The 25,924-nt window shown below is 39.2% G+C and overlaps 1 protein-coding gene across 9 annotated transcripts in view; it reads left to right on the top strand.

Moving 5' to 3' along the window:
- szt2 (SZT2 subunit of KICSTOR complex) overlaps window positions 1-25,924 on the top strand; it is a 99,703-nt gene that overhangs the window by 34,612 nt on the left and 39,167 nt on the right. For 6 of the 9 annotated variants that reach the window (XM_044044439.1, XM_044044440.1, XM_044044441.1 and 3 more), the window contains 11 exons: window positions 222-336; window positions 1,399-1,486; window positions 6,271-6,389; window positions 6,672-6,836; window positions 9,446-9,530; window positions 16,476-16,649; window positions 19,021-19,212; window positions 21,801-22,000; window positions 22,226-22,395; window positions 23,591-23,688; window positions 24,414-24,546. In XM_044044439.1, coding sequence (XP_043900374.1) covers window positions 222-336; window positions 1,399-1,486; window positions 6,271-6,389; window positions 6,672-6,836; window positions 9,446-9,530; window positions 16,476-16,649; window positions 19,021-19,212; window positions 21,801-22,000; window positions 22,226-22,395; window positions 23,591-23,688; window positions 24,414-24,546 — 1,539 coding nt within the window. The remainder of the gene's footprint in view (window positions 1-221; window positions 337-1,398; window positions 1,487-6,270; window positions 6,390-6,671; window positions 6,837-9,445; window positions 9,531-16,475; window positions 16,650-19,020; window positions 19,213-21,800; window positions 22,001-22,225; window positions 22,396-23,590; window positions 23,689-24,413; window positions 24,547-25,924) is intronic. The other 3 variants (XM_044044443.1, XM_044044438.1, XM_044044435.1) reach the window with 1 other exon arrangement.

Below are 25,924 nucleotides of genomic sequence, written 5' to 3'. Positions count from 1 at the left end.
GGAAAGGAAGTGGAGCTTCAAATGAAGCTGTCAAACGCTGCACTTCAAAACATTTTTCACATGGCCGTGCCAATCACGAGTAAACACGACACATTGTTTTTTTGAGCGTGAGAATCTGTGAGAGGAACGCTCACACAAAGAAAAAGTTCCTGTGGATAAGAAAGATGAGGGCAAGTGGCATTTTTCCAAACGTTATAACTGTTGATTTATTCTATTTGCAGACTTTGTGAAACCTCACTCACGGGGAAATACTCTGACGTGGATGGAAACCTCCACACCACTCGCTCCCTTGGGCTCTTCAGGAGTCAAGAGCCGCTGTTTTCCGAGGACCTCACGGTACGTAAAAAACAAATGTGACCCGTTTCTGAAGTTTCGAAGAAGCCACTCCATGCTTCAAATCCCAGTAAAGGGTGGTCTTAAAACCATAAATTTTGTTTTTGAATGTGGGTTGTTTGATCGCCGTGAACCGATTCCTAGTTTAGTGGCTGTGGTGATACTTCAGTAAATTAACATACCGAGTTTTGTTGGCTATTCAATAGCTTCTGTTGTTTTGTAGGGCCAAGTAGATTTTAGAATTATGAGTAGACTTTGGAACTTAAAGTAGAATTTGGAATTATAAGTATACAAATTCTACTTATAATTTCGATTTCTACTTAAAGTTCCAAATCGTCACACTGTTAAAGTAATCGCCTAAGTAATTTTTTGTCAAAATTGTTTTTTTTGCCTAAATCATCCCCTCATGACGCCGGCCACCTATGGTAAAATCACCTACATCCTCAGTTGATCAGATCATGTGATTTTACCCCTTTAAGATAATGGCCTATGTGAAGTGTGTGACTGTGAAATTTTTTGTGTTTCCGATAAAAATTAAAAAAAATTAGTCAGGCAATTATTTTTAACATGGTGACGATTTGGAACTTTAAGTGGAATTGGAAATTATAAGTAGAATTTGGAATTATGAGTAGAATTTGGAAATATAAGTAGAATTTGGAACTTGAAGTAGAATTTGGAACTTTAAGTAGAATTTGGAATTATAAATAGAATTTGGAAATATAAGTAGAATTGAATACTATTTTACAGTTTGAAAATACATTATTATTTATACATAAAATAATTGTAAATATACAACGTTTGTCAGATTATAAATGTTACATATTTACAATTATTTTGTCAGATGTTGATGGGGAAAATTTGTGGAACGAGTTCCAGTCAGACAGCCTCCATTTAAAACATATGCTCTTATATAAATCTTAACTAAAGGGTTGCAGAGATTATTTGGGGACCCAAATAAAATCTCCCACCCCAGTCTTTCTTTGATCATCACTGAACTGCTGTACACATTCACCTATGCTCACATTCATAACGTGCTTGTCACTTGGTTCTTTTCTGTGTCCTCAGGCTTCGAGGACGTCTCTCGAGGGCTCTCGTCCGGTCGGTCAAGTGGACAAGCACATCCTGCTGCTGGTCCATGGAGTGGGAAATGCAGGTAAGAGCTGGGGAAAATGTCAAGGCGCTGGTAAATATTCTCAAAATGTAAATAATTCAAGATGTTTGTGTCGGAGTCGAGAAAATTCAAAATCAAAAACAAAGTCAGTACAAGCTTCTGTACAAGACTAAGTGGAAACCAGAGAAATATGAGCTCGTGTTCGATGCATTTGAAGCTTTGGCAGCAGACTTTTGGTGAGATCTGAAAGCAGAATATTACAACACAGTGGTACAACGCGAGTAAAGTTCAGTTTCAGCTTTAGTTAAATCAAATACAGTGGGTGCTGCTGTTCATGGCAAACATACTGTATAATGACAGGGGAGAGGTAGATCCAGAGCCCAGAGCTTGTGGCTTTGACTCTTTGCTGCCTGAAGGTTCTTTTTTTGTTTTTCCAACCAATGAGTAAGAAAGTTGTGATTGAAGTTTCTTTTTTTTCAGTCACAAAGAAAGAGCATGGAGATGGAAATTGGTTTTTCCCTAAGATGTGTGTGTGTGTGTAACCCCACTGCCGGAGTTTTTGGATGTGTGGGAGAACACGGTGTGCATGAGTGATTTTAAAAAACACAGCCGCGCAGCCAAAAGAAAGGCCAGCACCTTTTCAAACACACTGCGATACACTGTACTTTCACCACCATGATTGACACTCACTACTTTTCTCCTTAACAAAGTTTTGTCTGTATGTCTGGAACCTCCTTATTAATATACAGTGCCCTTCTAAAGGATTGGAAAAGTGAGGCCAATTCCTTTGGATCCAAAGGTATTGGAACATGTGACTGACAGTTGTGTCCTATTACATTGTTTATTCAAACAATAAATAGCACTGAATTAGGGATGTCACGATTATAGAGTTCCTTGGTACGATTATTATCAGAGAATTAATCGCGATATTACGATTATCACGATTATTATGCGTCAATTGATTTGACAACACTATGAATGTGTAAAATCACATGAAAACTGCTTATAGGTCTGAAAGTTTCTTTTATTTATATCTTTTGATGCCAACATAACAAAATAATGTAGCAAATACACTAAACTATTATATAGGAACAATTATTAATCCCCAGGGAGAATGTTTAAATGATTTAAGTCAACAATTGTCATCTATACCAAATGTATTTTAATTGTTTTAATAATGTATCTATTTGTATGTGGCCAGATATAAAATGTGTCTATTATTGTGATTTGTTTATTTCATGTTTAAATTACAATGACACAAATACATTTGTAATAAATGAAACAGGCATCACAAGATGTATAACATAACGTCAAGTGAGCACCGTTTAACTCGTCACGTTACACTGAAACCCGAACGCGTGTCGTACACAATTAATTGCAAATGACGCGCTAACATTTAACCATTTACCAATTCAATGTTACGTTAGTTGAACTTTAATGTAATTTAACCCAGTTACTGTGTGTTTACCTTTACTCTGGCATACAGGCATGGTCAACACACATGGTCAAACATATTACTCGTATTTCCTCCTTTCATGGCAATTTTTTGTGGCATGATTTCCAGGCTGGCGCCATACTTTAACAACCAGGAACGGCTCTATTCTGTGACTCGCACAGAACAAAACAAAGCAACACGACTGTAACCCTAACCCTAACTTTGTTTTCGTTCCATTTGAGTTGCGCTGAACCGCCTATATGGTTACGGGGTTCCGGCATAATCGTTTAGAAACATTACGATTAATATACCGTAGTGTTTAATACCGCGATTAATTAATGAAATCAAGTAATCGTGACATCTACGCTCACTTTCAGATTGGGTAGGATAGGTTTTACATCTGCAGACTGCATTTAGAAGTGAAACCAACATGGAAACCAGAGAGCTGTCTGTGGGTGAACAACAAGAGAGAAGATGGGAAATCAATCATATCCAGTACCAGTATTTGGAGTGTCCTGGAGAAAGAAAGAAACCACTGGTGACCTAAGCAACACATGCCCAATAGGTAGAGCAAGGAAAACATCAGATCATTGTGAGAGCTGTAAAGAAAGAGCCTAAAACAACTGTTAATGACATCAGCAACAACCTCCAGAGGCCAGGAGTGAAGGTATCACAGAAGACTTGATGAACACATGTACAGAGGCTGCACCAGAACATGCTAACCACTCATTAGCGAGAAGAACAGGAAGGACAGGCTGGAAGAGACGAGTCTCAAAGTTTTAAGAACTGGGGAGACAAAGATGAACTTTTACCAAAATGATGGAGAAAGAAAGGATCTGCTCATGATCATGAAGAGCTTAATAAGAATTGAATAGCACCATGTAGGGCTGCAACGATTGGTCGACGACACAATTAATCATCAATTAAGTCAACTCATTTTAGGGTCGATTAATCTGTGTGAATGTTTTTAAACGATTGAAAAGAGTTTTCAGATTTTTGCAGCTTCTATGTGAATATTCTCCTGGTTTCTTTGCTCCGTACAACAAAGAAAAGGGAAGTAAATAGAAACCTCTAAACTCACACAGCTGTGATAGTCACACAGGTTGATCAAAATAAAAGTCCACGAATAGAAGCTTTAATAACGAGACGATGAGTGTCTCTGTGTGTAAGGAAGTGGCCACACAGCAGGTTGCTATTTCTGCTGTTAATGTCTGGATGGCAGTGTTGCACTGGCAAAAAATAACCCGCTGTCTGAATCCCTTCCTCTGCTCCATCCACTCCCTGAAGTTTAAACTCACTTCTTTATATATACAGTATATATATATATATATATATATATATATATATATATATATATATATATATATATACATATATATATATATATACATATATATATATATATATACATATATATGTCTGCGTGTTGTGTTAGTAAACCACATTCAATAGAGGAGAGACAATCTCAGTTCTCAGAAGACTTAACATTTGAACCCTGTGAAGCATCGTTAAATCAGTAACCGTATTCTGTCTGTAAGTGATCAACAGTGGGTCTGAGAGCTCCTTCTTCAGAAACATGGCTGCCAGTAAAGACGCCGGGGAAAAACTGGCTTTTCAAAATGGACGCTCAAGTAAAATCTAAGTCTACAATATCTTTAGAGTATGTTTGCCACCGTTTTTTCCTGCTGGAAACTCAAATTTGTAATTTGCTCGCTCTCCCCACACCAAACTCCATTGAGAAAATCCCCATTTTTAGCTTGTAGTTACACAGGAGCTGCTGGTCTAATGCCGCCTCATGTGGCTAATTTATTTCCCTGAGATTAATCCAAATGAAGAATTTCAAACACGCGCGTCATGAAATAACACACTGGAACTTACCGAGGGGAGGTAGCAGTGGATTTTGGACACCTGTCTGCTGTGAAGTCAAAATCGAATTTCTCTATGGACTTTGGTGTGGGTGAGCGAGTGGTTTTTGCAAAGTGTCACACATGCCCGTTGTCTGTCTGAAAATGCTTTCAAATTGTGAGGAAAAAGCAGCAAGACACTGAAGCTGATTTAAATTCCTCTAATTGAGCCTTTTGTCGAGTGCTTCAATCTGTTTTCCCTCGTGTCAGCTGTGGATGTGAGTTATTTTCTTACAGTTTCATAAAATCCTAAAACTAGACCATGACTTAAGGTGAAATAATACATTTTTTCTGTTGTCTCGTGATTAGAAAACAAACAAAAGTTTCATTAGTTCCAAAAATGAAATGGGTTTAACTCTCTGAGTCGGTTTCCATGGTAACTTATCCTGTGAAGCTAACGTGCTTCCTCCTGCTGAGCCTCCAGAAGCCTCTGACACATTTACACACAGCCGATGACATAAATCACCTCATATTAAAATGAATTTATGCTAGAATGAATCTGCACAGCCACACAGTATACGCGTGACTCCACTGGATTTTTGTTTTCTTTTGTTTGTTTGTTTGAATTCACAGGTGACTGAACTCACTCCGTTTGTCCTGAAAGTGAAAGTGAGATGTTTGCCATCTTCGGTTTGATCAGCTCAGAGTTCAGGATTAAGCTTGGAGGTTTTTTTTGTTGTTGTTGTTAAGCCTCAGGCACCAGAACTTTCTTCTTATTTCTAATATAAAAAAAAAGTGTCAACAGTGAGTAACACGTCGGGACATGAGGAGCAGGGAAGGATTCAACGACTGAGATAAAAACAGGGTTTCACAAACAAATCACACACCTGAACTTTAGGACTTGTCTAAGACTGAAGAATGATTATTTTACTTTTGATACCATGCACGTGTATTTCAGATGATTTGAATACGAGGTTTAACCTTTATTTTGTTACACTGATGAGAGCGAGACCATTAATTAGATATTTGACTTTTTAAATCATCAGCATATACATGTTTGTTCTCTGAAACTTAACAAAAAAATCAAAAGTATTTTTTAGGCCTTTTTTTCATCTATTTAATAGTTAGTTTATACATTATTTGTATTGAATTTAATGCTGGATATTATATACTATACACTCTACTATAATACCATATAGTTGCATAAAATGTACATGAAGATATAGAATAATATAAATTCAATACTTCACACTGGTGTCCAGTTGTTATTTATCTTTTCTATTCCTCATGCTCCATTAACTCCTTAGGGAAATGTTTACCGACGTTATAAATCAAGTGAGGAGTAGCTGAGTTTACTGTGTTCCATTTGCAACCAGTTGTACCGCCCCCTGGTGGCTATTCAGTAAATAGTTACGTCCTGGACCGTTAACGATGTTACTCGAGCACCTGGTGGACTCACTTTGGGAATAACCTGTGTGTGTATGTTAGTGTTTTTGAAGCATGAGAGCGATACACTGATGTTATTGTGTTTCTACTTTTCTGCTCAGGTCCAGAGATCACAGGCGAGCTAGTGAAGGTTCTGCGGAAGCGTCTGGATGAAACCACCCTGGACATCATCACGGTCATGCTCGTCAGGAACTGTAAACTGACGCCGGCTGATGTCGAGGTAAACTGCTTTACACTCCTTTGTTTGTTACATCCTGAGAGGAAAAAGCACTTTCTTTTAAAAAGTGTTGGTATTTCTGTGTACGTGAAGCTGTGGATTTACTTAACTGGAGATGCAGGTTTTATTCCTGTACGCTACTGAAAATGATTCTTATTCTGTGAAGCTTCTCAGTCGTCCATTCCATTTTTGTCCGCTTTGTTATCTCTGTCACTGCCCTTCACACCTCCGTCTCCGCATCTTAAACGTCGGTATGCACGTGTCCGCAACACTGTCTCTGCTCAGTTCATCCAGCCGTCAGGGTCTGCAGCCACCGAGGTGATGAACTTCAGCCTCCCGTCGTACTGTCTCCCCTGGCTACCCGCCGTGGCTCACTACCTCAGACAGAACCTCCTCATCTTCCTGCACGTTCCAAAGTACACGGACAGCAACACAGCACACCACTTCAAGGTACAGTCCCACACCGAAACTCTGCAAGAACAAAAAACTGGAAAACATCAAGTCACACAATAATCTTTTAGCTGCATTTTTACTAACTACTACGGAGAAGGTGAAATACAAACTTGAAGGCAGAGCCGAGTTTCCGCTCAGCTCAGACCAAATCTGGGATTTTTATTGTTTGGTCACGACAGAAATAAATATCTGTCTCATTTCTACTCATCTAAATTCTGTCTCTCAGAAACCTTTTGCAGACGACAGGTTCCTCATCATCCTTCTCTAAATGACTCATTATTCTCTTTTGTATTTTGTTTTGTTGACAATATTTATGAGTAGACTTGAGTATGGTTTAAATATCTGTGTGCCGCCATGGGAAAAAAACAGCAGCAAGATTCTGAGAGTGTGATTTCTAAATTTTACAACAATGGAAATCTGAACATATTTGAAGAAGAAGATGTGGTCAATTGAACATTGGCACTCCTCAAACTGCTTTAGGGAGAATTTTAGCCTCAAAGATTTACACCCTCTGGGAGCCAAAAGACAGAATCATGACATTTACACAGTCCAACCCCCTTCCGGTCTAAGCTGTCAGTGACCTCAGATATCTGTTAGACACTGTTGTAGTACTTTGAACAATAGTTATCAATACCATGTAGGGACCCCGAGGGTTCTATGAAGCTTAGTTACTAACATTTTGACAATATATCAATTGTTGTTTGTATGATGACATTTTGTGAAGACTTTTCCTTCTTTTAAAAGCTGTTCATCACATTTATGTTTGGGAAATACACTACATATGACATATTGTTTGACAAATACATGGAATCCACAAAATTAAATAAATATATATGTATATATATATAAAAAAGGAACCTCTTTCCCGTTAAACCTAATTATTTGTGATATTTATCGTCAATTTCATTCATGGTTTTAAAGACTGAATAAGACGGAGTGAAATACATGAATTGACTAATTTAGATAGAAAAAAAGTAAATTCATAACACTTCTTTTAATTTTAAGGCCGAGTACTTGTGTTTGAGCTGAATTTGACCAGGTTTATAGTCAGTTTCATTGTTTCTTAAAATATCTAAATATCTGTCATTTAACATTAAAAAATCCAAGGTATTTAGATATTAGATATTTAATTTTAGAGTGTATTTACAAGTGTAAAAAGACCAGAGAAACAACCTATGCACTGCTTTATATCTCCATGTATATATATATATATATATTTATATATAGTTACTAAAATGTTGAGTAACTAAGCTCCAAACCCGGGATTGACAATAAGGGGAAACTTTGGGTTAAAGTTCTTCTTACACTGTAAATAGACTCTAAAATTAAATATCTAATATATACCCTTTAATGTCAAATGAAGGATATTTACATATTTTTTGAAACAACAAAACTGACTATAAATGTCGTCAAATTCTGGCTTAAAATTGAAAAAAGTGTTATGAAGGGATTTTTTTAAAACACAAATGTATATATATATATTTATTAATCATATATACATAATATCTAATGTATTTCACTTCTTATTCAGCCTTTAAACCTGAAATGAATGAAATTGACGATAAATATCACAAATAATAATTTTTAAAATGAAAGAAGTTACTTTTTTGTATATACTGTATAATCCTGTAGATTCCATATGTCATATTTAGTGTAGTCCTCTAACATAAATGTGATGATTGTCAATGCAAAAAGGAAAAGTCTAAGATAATATCGTGTCTCATGTCATGACGTAGATATAATATTGATCTATTGCTAGTTGACACAATTGCCAATAAAGGTGTTGCAAGGAGTGACTAAAAACCTGATTTAGTGAACACTTACGCGATTATTAAGGTTAGGAAACACTTAGTGAGAGGATTTTAAACTTTAAACAGGGTCAAGATTTGTTGATCGTGGAGAGAAAATGTTGATTTATCGCAGCTCGGGTCTCATTTTGTTATCTGTTGCTCAAGATAATTCATTATAACACTGAGTTATTTCCGACAACAGAGTCTGATCGTGGCGGAAAGAAACAACGGAGCCGTCCCATAAAACAACACTTTCACTTTAATGATCTTAACCACTTCTCTTGGAAGTCGTGTGGTGAGAAAAAGTGATGTGGCTTAATAATCTTTCACTGCTCGTGTGTGTGTGCACTGATCTGCAGTAGATACAGACAAAGGTTGATGGTGTGAAAACCTATAAAAATCTTTCTTGTTTGGCTGAGAGTCAGAAGTACAAATGGAATTAAAGTATCCCTCCTCTTTTAACAAAGGATTGTGGCGTTTGTTTAAGGCAGGATCAATGACTCCTCACAGGGAGAAATCTCTCTCATAATCACATAATCACATAATCCCACAATCCACTGCTGCTGCGCCGTCGCTGTGTGAGCGAGGCTGAGTAATTAAAGCTGTCTGTGTGTCATTAATCAAAATGAGTCCACCTGTACTACTGTGTAGAGAATATGAGTGCTGCCGGATTCAGAAACTCTCCCCAAAACTGTGGCACACACTAAAATCATCTTTGACAGGTCTCACTGTGGCGTGGGGAATAAGTGCTGACTTGGTTTTTCCCAGATTCCACAGGCTGATTTCTCCCTCCTCCCTGTTTCTCTCTCTCTGCAGCACTACTTTCATTTGAGCAGTGATGTGGCTGATGGTGATATCTACCTCTATAATAAACCTGGAGGCCAGGGGACCGGAGGCAAAGGTAATCATACTGCTCTGCCACCAGGGCTCCAGATGTGTGTGTGTGTGTGTGTGTGCGCGCTTGTATTTGGGGTTTGTCCATCTTGTTGATTCCCAAAATCAAGTTTTGAAACTCCAAACTCTCTGAAACACCATTTCCTGTATTTCGAGGTGCATTTTGTGGAATTGCAAGTTTTTCCCCACCCGTCCCGGCCTGGACTTAAAGCCTGAACCCGACACGGACCAACACACCAGCATGAATTGTTTGCCTGAACCCGACCCGGCCCAAAATACGTTTGCCCATTGATCGAAGCGCGGTGTTTTATTTTCAGTTGGAGCTGCTGCTGCTGACGCTGACGCAGCATCCGTCTCCGGGCTCCTGCCATCTGGGTCCTCCGGTACCGGCTGCTGCGCAGTTAACAGGCGGGACTTCACATGTTGTACATTTGTCCTTTGGTCAGCCGCAGCATCCGTAACTGGTCGAATTTCGGCCACAGGAATGTTGCGGTGAAGCGGTGCGCATGCCGTTGAGTCGTTCTGCCCATAGCAGCACAAGATGCAGAGAGGGATATTTGTCTCCCTCCAGGTCATGCTGAGCATCATAGAGGGCTCCAAAAATGACACTACCATGCCCAAAGGGTCGGGGGTTACGCACGCAGCGGCGTCAGGTCTGCCCCTCTCCATCAAGCAGGCAGCCATATTTACTCCTCACCACACATGAACAGTGATGATTCACAACAAACAACATATAATTTACAAACTGCAAGAAATGTGTTTTGTGAGTGGAAATAGGGAAGCCCGAGGCCCGACCTGACCCGATCCATTTGCAGTTTTTTTTGGACCAAACCTGGTTGGGCCTGCCTGACCCATTGAGAACTCTAGTAACTTCATATCTTGAAGCAAAAAGTAAAAAAAAAAGTCCTTATTTTTATAAGACAGACAGACAGACAGACGACTTTATTGATCCCTTTGGGAGGTTCCCTTGGGGAAATTAACAGCTCCAACATCAGCACACTGCACTGTTAAGATTAGAGTCACACTTTTCAGGACTTCAACTGTAAATATGTCAATAGTGGGAATGAAGCACAATGTTCTCCACAAACAACATCCATTTATCCACCTTGTAAAAGTTAAGGCTTCCTATTATTTAATTTTGCCATTTTCTAATCTAAAGCCACGCTGCATCCAGAGAAAGGGTCTGTCAAAATATGGATTTGGTGATATATATATATATATATATACATATATATATATCGTCCTTCCTCGTGAGGATATATAATCTATATACACCAGGGCAAATATTAATATTTTAATTAACAAATGAAGGCGCTCCCTGCCAGTTTCACTTGCTGGGTGTCACTATTTCATGTCTCCTCATGGTACACAACTTACTCCTCACAACTCACCTGGCTGAAGAAAAGGGAGTTTGCAGCGGGATAACGGTGGAGAAAGCCACATTAAGAGAAGCTCCATCCACGTTCAATACATAGACTTTATGACCTTTGACCTTTATTCTCTATGTAGTGAATAAACAGAGAAATCCTGCACATAACTTTTCACGTTTTTTCAGTTTAAACAGATGTCGCGATTTTGTCGCTATATGATTGTTTTGATTATCACGGAATCGTTGTATCGTGATATTATTGGGTATCGTGGACCATGTATCGTGCATCGTATCATATCCTAATACGGAGCACCCTCTGCTGCACTTTGAGGCTGTATTATTTTGAACTCAAACATTGTTTTTAAGTTTAAACAGTGAACAGAATTTCAGATACAAAAGTGACAGTCCTGTTTTCTAATCACAATAGACCAGGTGTGTTCAAAGCCTGGCCCGTGGCCCAATCGTGGTACTTCCCACTGAAAGTAGTTGGCACCACTGTTGAGCTGAGAAGAAGCAGGAGTTTGCAAAATGTCTGCCTGAGTGAATTCCATTGTCGTTTCAACAAAAAGCAGTTGTTGCTCAATAAATAAACGTGTTTGCGACTTCATTATGGTCTTGAGTTTTTCAGGAGTGGCTCTCCAGGAGCTTGCACACTGCCGACGTTGACATTAGTGAAGCAGTTTAATGTTAACCTCATTTTCACGGTGAGGAAATCATTTAATAGATATAGTTTGCTCTGACTTGACGTTTTCCATCGACTCCTCTCTCGCTGTTGTTAATCTGCTGATGCGATGGAGGCAGCGAGAGGATATGCTGACAGTTTCTTTTTCACTATTTATAACCACCGGCACATTAAAATTCCCAAACACATTTTCCGCTGCCTGTCTGCCATAACAAACCCCTTCACTCTTATTCACCTCACAGTTCACACACACAACGCTAATTTATTAGATGAGCATCAGCACTGCAGCAAACCTCACACCGAGACACTGATCTCACACCGTCTGTGCTGCTGCTGCTGAAGTTCTTCCCTCATTTGTGTTTGCTTTTAAAAATCACCAGCCTAATTAGCTGCGTTACCAGAGACGACCAGCCTGTTGCAGGAGAGCATCTGACTTGTTGTGCTAATTACATCGGATTTGTTAAAACCACAAGTGTATTTTGTGTGCTGCTCTCTGCAGGCATCACTCTAACAATGATGTGGACGGTCAGATGTCTCAGTTCTGTCATTGTCCCGCTCATACATTCCAATTACAGTAAAAGAAAAAACCCAACAGGTCCATTTCAAATTGCAGTTTTCTCTTATTTAGTGGTACACTTACATCCAGGGCTGCAACCAACCATTGTTTTCATAACCGTCTGTAAACCTGGAAATGACAATGTTTCTCAAAGGTCTCAAAATTATTCAGTTTTAATGATTTTTCTTTGTTACGTGGAGCAAAAGAAACTAGAAAATATTCACATTTAAGAATGAGCTGAGTCCATGGTTACGGTCAACTTTTTTGTTCGTCTTGGTCTATAACATCTTCCCACCAAGTTTCGAGAAATTTGGTGGAACTCATCGTATGCCTAAGTCATAGGGCAACATTTTCGATAACTTGTCACCTTTGATCTGTCTTGTACAAATTAGCGTGTCGGTGCGACAAACGCGCTCGGACGAGTTCTCTCATTTACGCAGGGTGCAAATCGCCAAAATGGATGCCAAAATTCAAAGTGGCTGACTTCCTGTCGAATTGAGGCCATGGTTAAGGTGAACTCTTTTGTTTTTTGTTGGGTTATTGTGTCATCACGTGTTCTGTATGTGTTGCCTGCTCAGTCAGTGGACCGACACTCATAAAAGCAGAGTTGTTGCTGTCACTTTAAAATGACGTGTAACGCTGCTGCTCTGTGGTTGTCTCTGATGCCCGGTCCAGGAACCATGTCGGAGCTGGTTCAGCAACTCCTCCCTCCGTCTCAGTTTAAAGGTACCTTCACCTTCTTCTTGTTTTTCGTGATGTTAAGTGAAGCCTGAGCTGCTGCTGCTGGTTCTGTTTCCCCTGCTGCTGCTCTCAGCCCGTTTTTTTTCTGTTGCAGTGCTGTATTTTCTCCTCAGCATATTACATTATACACTCTGCTCATCTTTGAGTTGCTTTTAGTTGACCTCATTCAGATGGGGTCCCCATCACATGCTCATCAGAGCTGGGGACTCATTTGTAAAGCTTGGGATTCATAAAACACAATTAATCTGGGGGCATGTTTATGACTATTTATTGATAGTCAAGTTACATGAAGCACGCAAAAGCTGCGCTGAATTGACTGTGATTTATAAATGGAAACTGGCACGGTTTTATATATCAGAATATTTGATGTCCATAAGCACTTTCTGTACGCCAACTTTTCAGGTGTACGTACCTACGTCCACCCATATGAAAAATTAAAATGTGGTCCTCCAGTTGTTGGAACAAAAGTGTGGTGATAATGAACTTGAATTAAATTCTATTCAATTTTATTTGTATAGCACCAAATCATAACATACATTGAGCACAATGAGAAAAAACTAGGCGTCAAAAAAAACAACAACTCTCTTTTAACAGACAAAACCAGACTCAAAGATGTACGGCAACATGCCAAGACAGGTTGGGGTGAAAGGAAAAATGGTGGACAGAGGAAGGAAGATGAGGAAGATACCAGGAGCAGCTATACAACAATTGTATCAAGTTAGATGTTTACACAAGACAGTGATAACATGTTTAAAAGGCTATGATTTAATTTACATAAGCAGCAGTAGAAATTCTGCAGGATCTGGATCTGTTTTTTTTCAGTTGATTTTTAAAAGATAAAATATTATTTAAGTATCCAACCAGCAGCCAGTTTAGTTCGCTCATGCCTTGATCCGGCTCTGGATTTACACCTTTTTTTCCTCCTGTTTGAAAAGCCGTGAAAGCAGAAGACTCTACGCTCAGTAATGTTTGAATTTCAGCTCATGAGTTTCACAAAAACCTTTGGACATGAAGGATTTTTCAATGGAGCCTGGTGTGGATTTGAATAAATTTTACCCAAACATTATGAATGATGGCCGGCCTCAGCATTGGGGGCTTGTGCTTGTTTTAAAGTCAGGCAGCAGCAGTTTTATGATGTGTGTAATGGAGTCCTATTTTAGATTTTTGAAAGGGGAAAAATTTCACCCCCCGTGTTCATAATGCATGTAGTGTAGGAACGGGCCGCAGTGAGAGTGATAGAGTAACTGACTCTGTGATGAATGATGGCAGCCTTGACTCACACACAGGCATCCATTACTTCTCAGACAATCTGAGGCTGTGAGGCAGCACAGATTCAGATTCCCCCGTATCTCAGTGGCGAGGCTTGAACTCAGCTATTTAGAGCTGTTAGCTCAGTTGAAGTAGACACATCATTGTGAAATAAATGGCTCTGTGTGTCTCTTTCACATGGGAGTTCACATTTAAATGAACTTTTTCTTAGGTGTTTTAGTCGAGTAAGTGGTGAAAGGGAGGCTCGGTGTTCGTCTTAAATTATGTTTTAATCTGTCATCTGCAGCTGTGTGTGTGTGTTCATATAAACCTGGTCAAACTAAAGCTCTTACTCAGCACTATAAAGTTTCTTTACTGTCAAACTGAATCTACGTCCTCACTAATGCGACTTACTTTTAAAGCAGGAGACAGTCTTTGTCTAGATGTTCATTCGTTGGCGAGTGTAGCAGTTCCCTGACCTCACTTTTAAATCTGCAAAGTCCTCTGACAACTGTTCAACTTGTCGCGCTCATTTTACGTAGGGGGCAAATCACCAAAATGGACGCCAAAATTGTGATTGGCCAACTTCCTGATTGTTACGGTCGACTTTTTAGTTCGTCTTGGTCTATAACATCTTCCCACCAAGTTTGGGGAAAGTATGCCGAAGTTATAGGGCACTTCCTGTTTCGTGGCGAATGGTTGAAATTCGTACATATTAGATACATACAGAATTTTTTTTTTTACCCCAATTTAACAGATTCGGAGTCAATGTGATGGTTAAATGTCCTGTAGGAGCCATTCTGATGTGGGTGGAGAGCAGACTTCACTTGACCACTGTGGTCAAAATCACTGAATTTACGCATTTCCTGTTCAAATACACGGGAGAACGGTGAGGTGAGGCTGCGATGGGCTGCCTCAGCTCTGATGGTACATGCCCAAGGCTGCCTCTCTTTATATTGCCAATATACAGTACGTTTGCTTATAAATGTATGCTGACGTTCCACAGTCTGTTTAATACATTTAACGCATGTGTGTGACCTATTTAGTCTTTCTGATCGGCCGTAAATGCCCAGTGAAAATGCACAGGGTGAGGCAGAAAGCACCCGGTACCTGGTGTTTTTGCTGATACTAAAATGTGTTGTCGACAGTCTGCCGGCCACTGATTGGTCAGAGAGTGTCGTCACTGGAACAGTTGTGAGTGCGACGTCCGACACAAGAATCAAAGCCAACAGTGGCAAACTGTAGATCGTTCTTAAAAGACTTAAAAATCCCTGACAACATGCGTTAATCCCTGTCATTTGTCCATTGTTTTTAAAAATCCAGTAAATCCAGTGTACGAGGCCTCAATCTACCCCTCCCCCCCACACTCTCTCAGTACTGTACCAAATGTCGGAGTGAATGCAACACAGTCTCACTCACGCAAACTCAGCAGCTCCACTTGAACACAAATGAGATGAAGAAGAAAACCAGAAATGTCAAAGGGACTAAAAATGGATATTGAGAATCACATTTTCGCTGCCACTGTGAAGCTCCATTGTGTTCGCTCTTAAAGCTGCCGGTGCGGCAGAAACTGAGGAAGGATAAAGTGACAGAGAGCGACGCCGTCGCAATTAAAACACTTTACATTATTCATGCTTAAATGAAAATAACTTCACTGTCACGGATCTTTGTGTAATTGTGATGGAAGGCGTAGGAATATGGAATTTGTCGGCGCCGGTGGGAAATGTAAGGAGGAGGGAGAGAGGATTGTCTAATTGCTATTTTTCCTGACAGATATTGCATTTGCAGGTCAAGCCTCAAATAAATATTCACCATGTAATAGATTTTTGAATGTGATGGAGCGTTAACGCACACGATTTAACTCTATTTTCTCATCCCAGTTAAAGCTGCAGTATGTAACTTCTGATGAGCGGATCATTACTATTATTATTATTTTGCCTCTGCTTGGTCGTCGTGCAAAAAAATGATGCAACATCCTCTGTGTGAGGCGTCCTTCATCAAGCAAAACTATCAGATCTGACTTAGGGAGCACTGATGTCACTGCTTTACAGGGCTGCAACAACTCATCGATTACTAAATTAATACATTTCATCATCGACTCATCGGTTTGAATGTTTTGTTTTTAATGAAAGTAAATGTTCTCTGATTTTTCAGCTTAAATCTGAATATTTTTCTGCTTCCTTTGCTCCGTGTAACAGAGAAATCATTGTGATTTTAGAACATCATCATTGCCAAAATTAACATTTTCTGACATTTTTTGGACCAAACGATCATTAGTTGCAGCCCTGTTGTGTTTGAAATTGCCAAATTTTGAGCTAAAAATAAAACCACTAAACGCGTCCTCTTGCTCTCTCAGGTATCGCCTGCATCGCCCTCTCCTTTGTGGACGCTCATGGTCGCCCCCTTCAGGGTCCGACTCAGGACTGCGCCTCGGTGCAGAAGTCGGAAATCCCCGTCTCCCCTCCTCACCCGGAGCAGTTTGACGAGCTGACCACTGTGGTTAAAGTGGACTCAATCACTGTCGGCTCAGGTACAGTTCAACATTTTTTTTTTGTCAAATGTCATAAGAAAAGAATAATTATGTAATGTATGATGATAATGGGGGCGGGACTAGATAAGCTTTTGCTTCTCCTGCTTTCCCTTTCGGTTATGTGTATTGTGTGAACTTCATAGGTTAATGCTGCATTAAAGGCGCTCATTGCATAGTTTTATTCATCTTTATATTTAATATTTATCTCTAATGTTTTTAGTTTTAGTATTGAGTATTATGGGGTCTGTTTTAAACGTGACATTTTTACATTTCTGACTGGAAGGAAACAAAAGTATAAAAGGCATATTTCAGATTTATTGAAATGTGCTTGTATGAGATCTTCACTGTTTCCGTGAAGCAGCGCACGACCTGGACACTCACTGTTAATGAAAACATGGCTGCGAGCAGGAACAGAAGACAGCAACAGATTGTTAACCACTTCACCAAATTAAATCTTCACCTTATTATTGTTATTATTACCTCTATGATATCTTTTGAATTTGTTTGCCTCTTTTTTCCCATTCCATTACACAGTCTTTTTGTTAATAGATAATGATAATGAGTTTGCCACTGCAGTCGAGGTCATTCTGTGCATGTTCAGACCGTGATCATGTATGTTTACATGATCACGGTCTGAACATGCGCAGAGAGACAAATGCTGTTTACAGTAAAGTAGCCTTTGTCTCAATGTCCAAAAACAGGCAAAATTACCATTATAACCACATGTTGGCTTTAATGTGCAACTCCAATAGCGCAAACGATCGCGTAATTGCGGTAATGCTGGGTGCGCTTGTGCAAACGTCGTCTGCTATCCGCTCGGTGTTAAAGGGTTAAGGCTGATTTGAGAAATGTTCCCTAGAAACTGAGAGAAAAAGTGTTCCTTCTTTACGGTGGCCGACAAATGCACTGCGACGACCCAGAACACACGCAGGAGGAGAAAGGAGCTGCAGATTCATAAACGCTACAGATTCCAGGCTTTTTACTGTAAATCCCTTTGTAATTCAGGCGTTAAAATTCAGCGTCGGGTAGTTTGACTACGGAGAAACGAGTGTCGGATAGCTTGATCGGAGTCGGATAAATTCTTAATAAAAGTCTTTAAAGAATGAACTAGTCCCCGAGTATCCCGTGGGTCATCATCACTCTGAACTCTTTACTTACTTTACAGAGGCAGAATTGGTCTGGAATGGGCAGTTTGATTTATGAAGTGAGGCAGGAAGTAATATTTTGTGGTCAAGTTACAGTATATGAACTAGGAAATGACTCATGTGATGAAAAAAGGGTTTGACAGCCTGCTTCAAACTCCCTGGTTTCTTTTTTTTCAAGCTGAGTAGAACTGAGAAAACCTCATATGTGATATCAGATAATGTACTCTTAGTTTGTCACACCTTCTTCCTTGACATCTTCAGTCAAGTCAACTTGATTCTGTTACAAGGTTACCTCAAGTCCCACGGGTCCTTTTACTTCCCCCAAACTGCTCTAATTTGAAAATGGGATTAATTACACTCATAAACATCATAAGTACATCATGAGAAAAAGCTCAGCGCAGCTATTAAAAATCTTTAAAATCCAAACATTAAATGTCCCCTAAATTGAACAAGTAAATCACCCTGCTTAATGAACACAACTTAACTATATTTATCACAGTGCCACTGCGTCACAGCACAGTAAATCACACTGAAATATTAGGTGTAGGAGTTTATTATTAATATAGTTGTGTGTATAGAAGTGTTTGTCATACTCAAAAAACCACAAACACGACTCCAGCTGTAAAACAAACCAACTTTTAAATGTAGACAAATGAGGTCACACTGTTGATTCATATCTCATCAGCTCCACACAACTCTCTGAGTTTTTTATGCTGCAGCTTTAATTATATATATCGAGTGTTGTTTCACCAAGATCTGGTCTGTGATCTCCTTTATTATACATTAAATTCAACATTAAATTATTATATACAAGCTAGTTTGGTATTTTTAATTACATTTGTCCTCATTACTTATTTATTGTATTTGGTTATTATTTACAGATACATTTTCCATATTAAATATGTTTTTGTATCATTTGATATCAAAATAAAACACTTTTATTTCATTTTAATGTTTTCTTACACTTGGTTACAGACACAGAGTATTGACAATAAATGACATTAACACTCGTCGCAATAAAAACCAAAGTGAGTTATTTTTGGTGAGTTTCCGTGAATATTAAACAGGAATATTTTACGTGAGTGACTTGGAAATCCTGTCCAACTCAACAACATACAGTCCTTGTGATTTCTTTTTTAATTTGCCACAAGGGGGAGCTGTATCTTTTCCTTATATTGTCTCATGTCTGCCAAGTGTGTGATTTATTGTCTTTATTTTTTTAACAGAGCCACAGCTGTTTGTTCGCTTTGACATTTGGGAACAAGGCAACGTCAGCCCCCTGCAGCTGAGCGACAAACTGCAGGGGTCGTTGCGCCACGCTCTCTGCGACGTCATCATGGAGCTGCGGGTGCTGCCGCATCCTCTGTGTTTGGGCATGTCCTGTCCAGCGACCAGAGCGCAGAAAGAAGAGGCTAAAGGTGAGGTCGTCGTCATCATCATCGTCATCACCACTGATGATTTCTATGAAAATGCAGGATACTAACATAATAATGCAACTAGAAACAAGTCTAATGTTCTTAAATTTATTTAATTATCTTGTTCCGTAAAACTAGCTTGTGTATATATAGCCACTTTCACAATGCAATGTGCCTTAAATCTAGAAAAACTAAGAGGTCAAATACAAGATAAAACTGCTCCATATTTTACCAGTAACCAACATAATTTTTACATGTAAGAAATGTTGACTTAAAATAAATCCTCCTAGTCTCGATGAAGCTGCTTTTAAGAATTCAGACTCTTTGCTCAAGGTGAAATATTTTTTCTAGTGCAAGCAAAACTTGCTTGTTGACATTATTTTTTTTTAGGCGAAAAAAATAAAACATATTTGCCAGAAACAGGGATGTTTTACTTACTTTAAAATGCTCTTTTTAATCTGGCTAACCATTTCATCGGTTACAGCCTGACACAATTTCTTGTTTTCTCTGGCAAATATCGACCAACCAATTTATCAGTCTAATTTAATGTTGTAATTTCAAGCTTTAGGAAAGTGGAATTTAAAAGTAGTTTTCCCGTCATTTTAATGTCAAGGTTGTCGGAGCCCTGAGGCCATGCTTTTTGACATAGAGAAAATCCTTTGATAACTTTTAATCATTAATGATCACATGGACCTGCTAGATGTTTAGACTAGCCATTTTTTGTTTTTCAAAATGGCAGACTTCTGGGTGGGCGGTGCTAATAGAAGTTAGAATTAGAAACTAGTTTGGAATCATGTGAGCAACAAGTGTACAACAAGCAACAAGTTGGATTAAAATTTGAAGAACTGTGTGCGACTAAGACATAATAGAAAAATTCCCCAAATTTGGCATTTAATGCAATTTTGGCCACTATCTCTCGCTCGGGTGCAGGAGGAGAACCTCTCAGATGTAATAATAATCCAAAGGAAAACAATAGGTTATTATATATTCATATATAATATATTAATATTTTTGTATTTTTCAATTATCATTCTGCTTTTAAACTCCTAATATGTTTATTTTGCCACTTTTTGCCGTCACATCAGATCAACAAAACCACACAGTAAATTTGCATTCTCTCCACTCACTCTCGCCTTTTCTTTCTTACCGGTTTTCACATTCTATCAGTTCATGATCCTGAAGACGATACCTGTTTAAAAATTCTCCCACATTTTTCACACACTCACTGTTCTGCATACCTAACAGTAGCATTGATGGAGTAGCAGTGGGGGCTGCAGACACAACAGCTGTTCCAGTGTTAGCTTGACGTCTCGCATCTGTTGTGAGTGTGGGAGCAAATAAATTTGCCGCTGACTCTGTCGTCTTTCCCACTTCTTCCTCCGTGTTTATTTGGCCCGCGTTTGAAAAGAATAGCAGCTGTGATGAGCGCGATGAACAGTGTTTTTGGATGTGCTTTGAAAAACGAGGTGTGCCACTAGATCTACAAAAAGGATGGGAAAAAGAAAAGAGAAGATCTTCTTTTTCCGTACTTGTGTACATATTGTCCAATATTTCCAAAAACAGTAACTCTGTCTGATTTGTAACGGCATACCTGCCCAACAGTTTGGTTTACAGGCTTCAAACTTGGCGGGCGACTTACTAACGGCAGCAGTGTGTGCCGTTCCGACTTTGGTGGTGTTTGGATAAAATATGTAAGAGATATCGGTAGAAATGCTGCGTCCGCCCCCTACTTACACAGCACTCACCCAATTATTATCCATTTATTTCCATCTGTCGTTATTTGTCATTGTTATTTTTAGTGTTATATAATTAAAATATAAAGTTGAACAGAACTTTCGTTGTGCAATAGCAACAGTGACCATTCAAACAAAACGAAAATATTCACATTCTGACATTAGAAAATATTCACATTCTGAGATGAAAAAACATTCACATTCCAAGATTAGAATATGATTGCATTCTGAGATTAGAAAATATTCACATTCCAAGATTAGAAAATATTCACATTCCAAGATTAGAAAATGTTCACATTCCAAGATTAGAAAATGTTCACATTCCGAGAATAGAAAATGTTTGCATTACGAGATTTGAAAATGTTCACATTCTGAGAAAATGTTCACATTCCAAGATTAGAAAATGTTCACATTCCGCGAATAGAAAATGTTTGCATTACGAGAATTGAAAATGTTCACATTCTGATTTTAGAAAATGAACGCATTCTAGATTAGAAAATGTTCGCATTCCGAGATTAGAAAATGTTCACATTCCGAGATTAGAAAATATTCACATTCTGAGATTAGGAAACGTTCACATTAAGAGATTAGGAAATATTGAACATGTTTACACATAATACTGTTACATTTTTTGCTATGCTGTTATCGACTGGTATTTCTAACATTGGCTAGTCTGAGATAAATTCACGTTTCCGACTTCTCAACTGGAACGCAGTAAACTTGGAAGTGTCGTTGCACCTAAACACAGCATCAGTATAACAAAGGACACACATCAACCCTGAGCTAAATCACTATGCATCAATGTTCTTACGTATGTCTTGATGTGTGTGTGCATTTTGGTAATTTCCTTCTCTGTAGCGCTGCTGAATCCTTTGCCTGAGGTGAAGGAAGTGAAGGACAGTCCCCGGCAGCGCAGCGGCTCCCGGGTCTTTAAAACCAGTCCTTCCCCCATCTCCTTAACTCAAGCCTTGGGGAGCACAACCATGATGGGGACCGGCACACCTGAGTCCACCACACCCACCGGGAAGAGCACCCTCCGCAGTTTATGGGACATATGGGTCGGTGCCTCCATAGACTAAACAGTTTCCTGTGTTTTGTGTTAGTACTGATGTCTTAATGGGGAAAAGAAAATAACACGAGCCTGATATGTTATTCCTGCCGTACACACCAATATGTCTTTATCTATTTAGCACTTTTCATACATGAATGTAGCACAAAGTGCCTCACATAAAGAAAGAAAACTCCCACACATTCACACACCTCCACATGTCCAACTTTGCCAGCAGAGTAAACCAGATTCATCGGAGCTGGGAAGCCCAAAGACGACCGACGACATCGTGCAAGAGAGAGGCGAGGAAGGCCGAGCCGCTCGGCGGCGACACAAGACGGAGACAATCAAGCAGCAGTGGAGCCAGGAGAGGGTGGCCACTCTGGATCTGCACCAGGCCCACAGGTGGAGTATGGTTCATCTGACACTGGATGCGTGAGAAGATTCCACATTCAGCTCAGGGAGATTCAGGGGCAGCTGGAAGTGGCTGTAGATGTTTCATATTTGATCCAAGCATCAAGGTCATGGTTGTAGGACTGGTTCTTCAGAAGAGGTCTTAAACGTGTGGCACCCCAACCAATTTCAGGTGGCCCTACACTTAATGTTGAGTTATTAAGATGAATTTTTCAACCTGAATACATTTTCTATTGTAAACTATCTCTATCAATATTGAAAAGTTTGACTTATTTTTCCACTTAATCGCCCCCTCCTAACCAGACCGTAGACTCTCAATGGCCCCCAGGGCATTTGATTGTTGAGGCCCCCCTGACTTAAAGGCTTCAAACAGACATACAAACATCTTCACTGGTTTCACATTTTGATTCGATTCCTCGGGTCAGATAAATATGATCTTAAAACATTTCTTGGCAAGTGATATTGAAATTATTTCTCCCCCCAAAAACAAAACTAACGCTTCTGGAGTTGAGCTGCAGCTTCTAGCAAATGGAAAGTAATGTTTCATGGCTGAAAAAGATACAAAATCATCTATGTTCACATCGTGATGCACATTATAATGATAATAATTGCATAATACTTTGTCACTGCCCTGTCGTGTTTTCTTGTGTGAAATCTTAAATCTTGAAGTATCAGTTTTGTTGCAGGAGTGAAATAACTTTTTTATTGATGCTTCTTTGTTCTATCGAGGCACTCTTACTTTATTTTAGTGCCTGCATTTATGTTTTATAAATATACAATATATAGGAAATGTTTATTTAGCTAAACTGTTTAGCATCAGATTGTGGACTAGAGTTTGAGTGTATCGTTTTACACTCAAATTTTAAATTAGAATTATACTAAAACAAAAAACAAAAACACTGAATATCACCTTCCTTAATGAGACTCAGACTCCAGTGTCAGGCCTTGTTGTTTGTCAAATATTGCTCCTACAATACTATTAAGTTTAACATAGTCGTGAATTTCCCGCTGTTGAAAAAAACAGAAGTCTTAGCACTTGGCAGAGAATTCACAGAAAGCCAATCAAGAATATGTTAAACGCCCACCACTCTGGTCTTTAAGGGATTTAATGTGCTTTATCTGATTAAATATCATTTAATGTGTGTGTGTGTGTGTGTTAATGTTTTTTTTATTTGTGGCTGTGTAGGAGGCATTTGTCTCATTTGGAGGAAGGAGATGCAGGCACTTTACACCCCATTTACCAGGTTACATGCCAGCCCTGGATCACTTTCATGGCTAAACTTGGTAAGTGTGAATTTATGGACTAAAATTAGGGTTCAATTGATCATAAGCTTGTGCTGCATTCAGTCACTGAACTAAAATATGGCTGAACATGTTTTTTAAGTCTTTTTAACTGATCTAGCTGGAAAAATAGCTTCACAGCTCAATAGATTGTTAGCTGGCAAAGTAGGTTGATCGCTCGAACTGACAAAAAAAGAAAGCTTTACAGATTAGGTACATAGATAGCACATTAGCTTGATAGCTACATATATTGCTAGTTGGCATATTAGCTTGATAACTAGATAGATTTCTAGCTGGCAAAATAGCTTGATGGCTGCATTGTTCGCTTTTGATTCTTGTGTCAGACTTCACGCTCGTGACTCTTGACGAAACTCTCTGACCAATCGGTAGCTCAGCAGTCTGTTGACGTCACATTTAGTACCAGGTAGCAGATTTTATCACTAATGGAAAAGCAACAAAAAAAGAGTCAAGTCGAGACGAGCTGTGACGTGCTAAAACTGTCTTGTGGAAAAGCGGTAAAAAAAAACCAAAGCAATTCATGATATTATTTAATCCTTTGTGTCAACACAAAAATGTTTCTTTTGACACGCCGTGTCACAAGCTTAGAATCCTTGTGACCCCGTTTCCAGCCAGAAAATGAAAGCTGATTTCAGTAAAAAACTGCTTCTCCTGATGATGAGGTCGACGCTGACACACCTCTCCCTTTATCTCTGCTTGTTCATGAACAGGCTGTCCCTCCATTCAGCAGTGCACGGCTGAAATTGCTTCCCACTTCCTGCTGCCCTCCGTCTTAGCAGAGGTGGTCACTTTGGTCACTTCTCTGGCCAGTGACACCACAGTGAAAGTGTTTGAAAAGACAAGGTAAGCATGCATTTATTACATTGTAATAATTACACATTTTTGTGAAGAATTATGACATAAAATCACACTTGAGTGAGAATCTAATGGTGAGATTGCGGATTGACTTGTCAGGGAACTACGGTGGCCTTCACATACCAGAAAGGATGTCATTTTTCTTTGTTTGCGTCATATATACAGTGGGTTGCATAAATATCCACATTTTGCCATGCTGGGACCACAAACATAAATATATTTAATTGAAATGTGAAAGACACACACTAAGGAACAGACAATTTATACATGATTTTGAACTTTTTTTATGCAACTCTTTGTGCAACCAATTGCCTTTAGAAGTTGCCTGATGGTTTCTGAATGATCACATGTTGACCTAATGACTAAACAGAGTCCACCTGTGTGTAATCTAATCTCAAATACAGCTGCTCTGTGATGGTCTCAGAGGTATGTTTAGAGAATATTGGGGAGCAGACAGCATCATGAAGTCCAAGTAACACACCAGACAAAATTGAACTTTTTGGCCAAAATGCAAAACGCTATGTTTGGCGTAAAAGAAACACTGCACATCACACCAAAAACACCATCCCCTGTCAAACATGGTGATGCTACCACCACCATGGTGGTAGCATCATGCTCTGGGGGTTCTTCTCTTCATCGGGGACAGGGAAGCTGGTTAGAGTTGATGGGAAGATGGATGGAACCAAATACAGGGCAATCTTGGATGAAAACTTGTTGGAGTCTGCAAAAGACTTGAGACTGGGGCGGAGGTTCACCTTCCAGCAAGACGACGACCCTAAACATAAAGCCAGGGCAACAATGGAATGGTTGAAAACAAAAAATATCCATGTGTTATAATGGCCAAGTCAAAGCCCAGACCAAAATCCAATTGAGAATCTGTGGAAATATCTGAAAACTGCAGTTCACAAGCGCTCACCATCTAATCTAAATGAGCTTGAGCTGTTTTGCAAAGAAGAATGGGAAAAACTTCCAGTCTCAAGATGTGCAAGGCTGATAGAGACATACCCCAACAGACTTGCAGCTGTAATTGCAGCAAAAGGCGGTTCCACAAAGTATTGACTCAGGGGGTAGATACTTTTGGACACCCCACTTTTCAGTTTTGTATTTATGAAAAAAGTTCAAAAGCATGAATACATTTCATTTCACTTCATGATTGTGTGTCCCTTAGTGTCTGTCTTTCACATAAGATTTCAATTGAATACATTTATGTTTCTGGTCCTAGCATGGCAAAATGTTGAAAAGTTAAAGGGGTGCGGATATTTATGCAACTCACTGTAGAAAGCACATGTTATATCAACACTACAGTCAACCATAACCAAAAAAATAGTGCTCCGTACATCGCATTACTCTTTAATCCACTTGTTTC

Source organism: Solea senegalensis, linkage group LG14, assembly GCF_019176455.1.
Source record: "Solea senegalensis isolate Sse05_10M linkage group LG14, IFAPA_SoseM_1, whole genome shotgun sequence".
NCBI classification, from domain to species: Eukaryota; Metazoa; Chordata; class Actinopteri; order Pleuronectiformes; family Soleidae; genus Solea; species Solea senegalensis.
The sequence above is the reverse complement of the archived record's forward strand: the minus strand, read 5'-3'. Positions and strand labels throughout refer to the sequence as shown.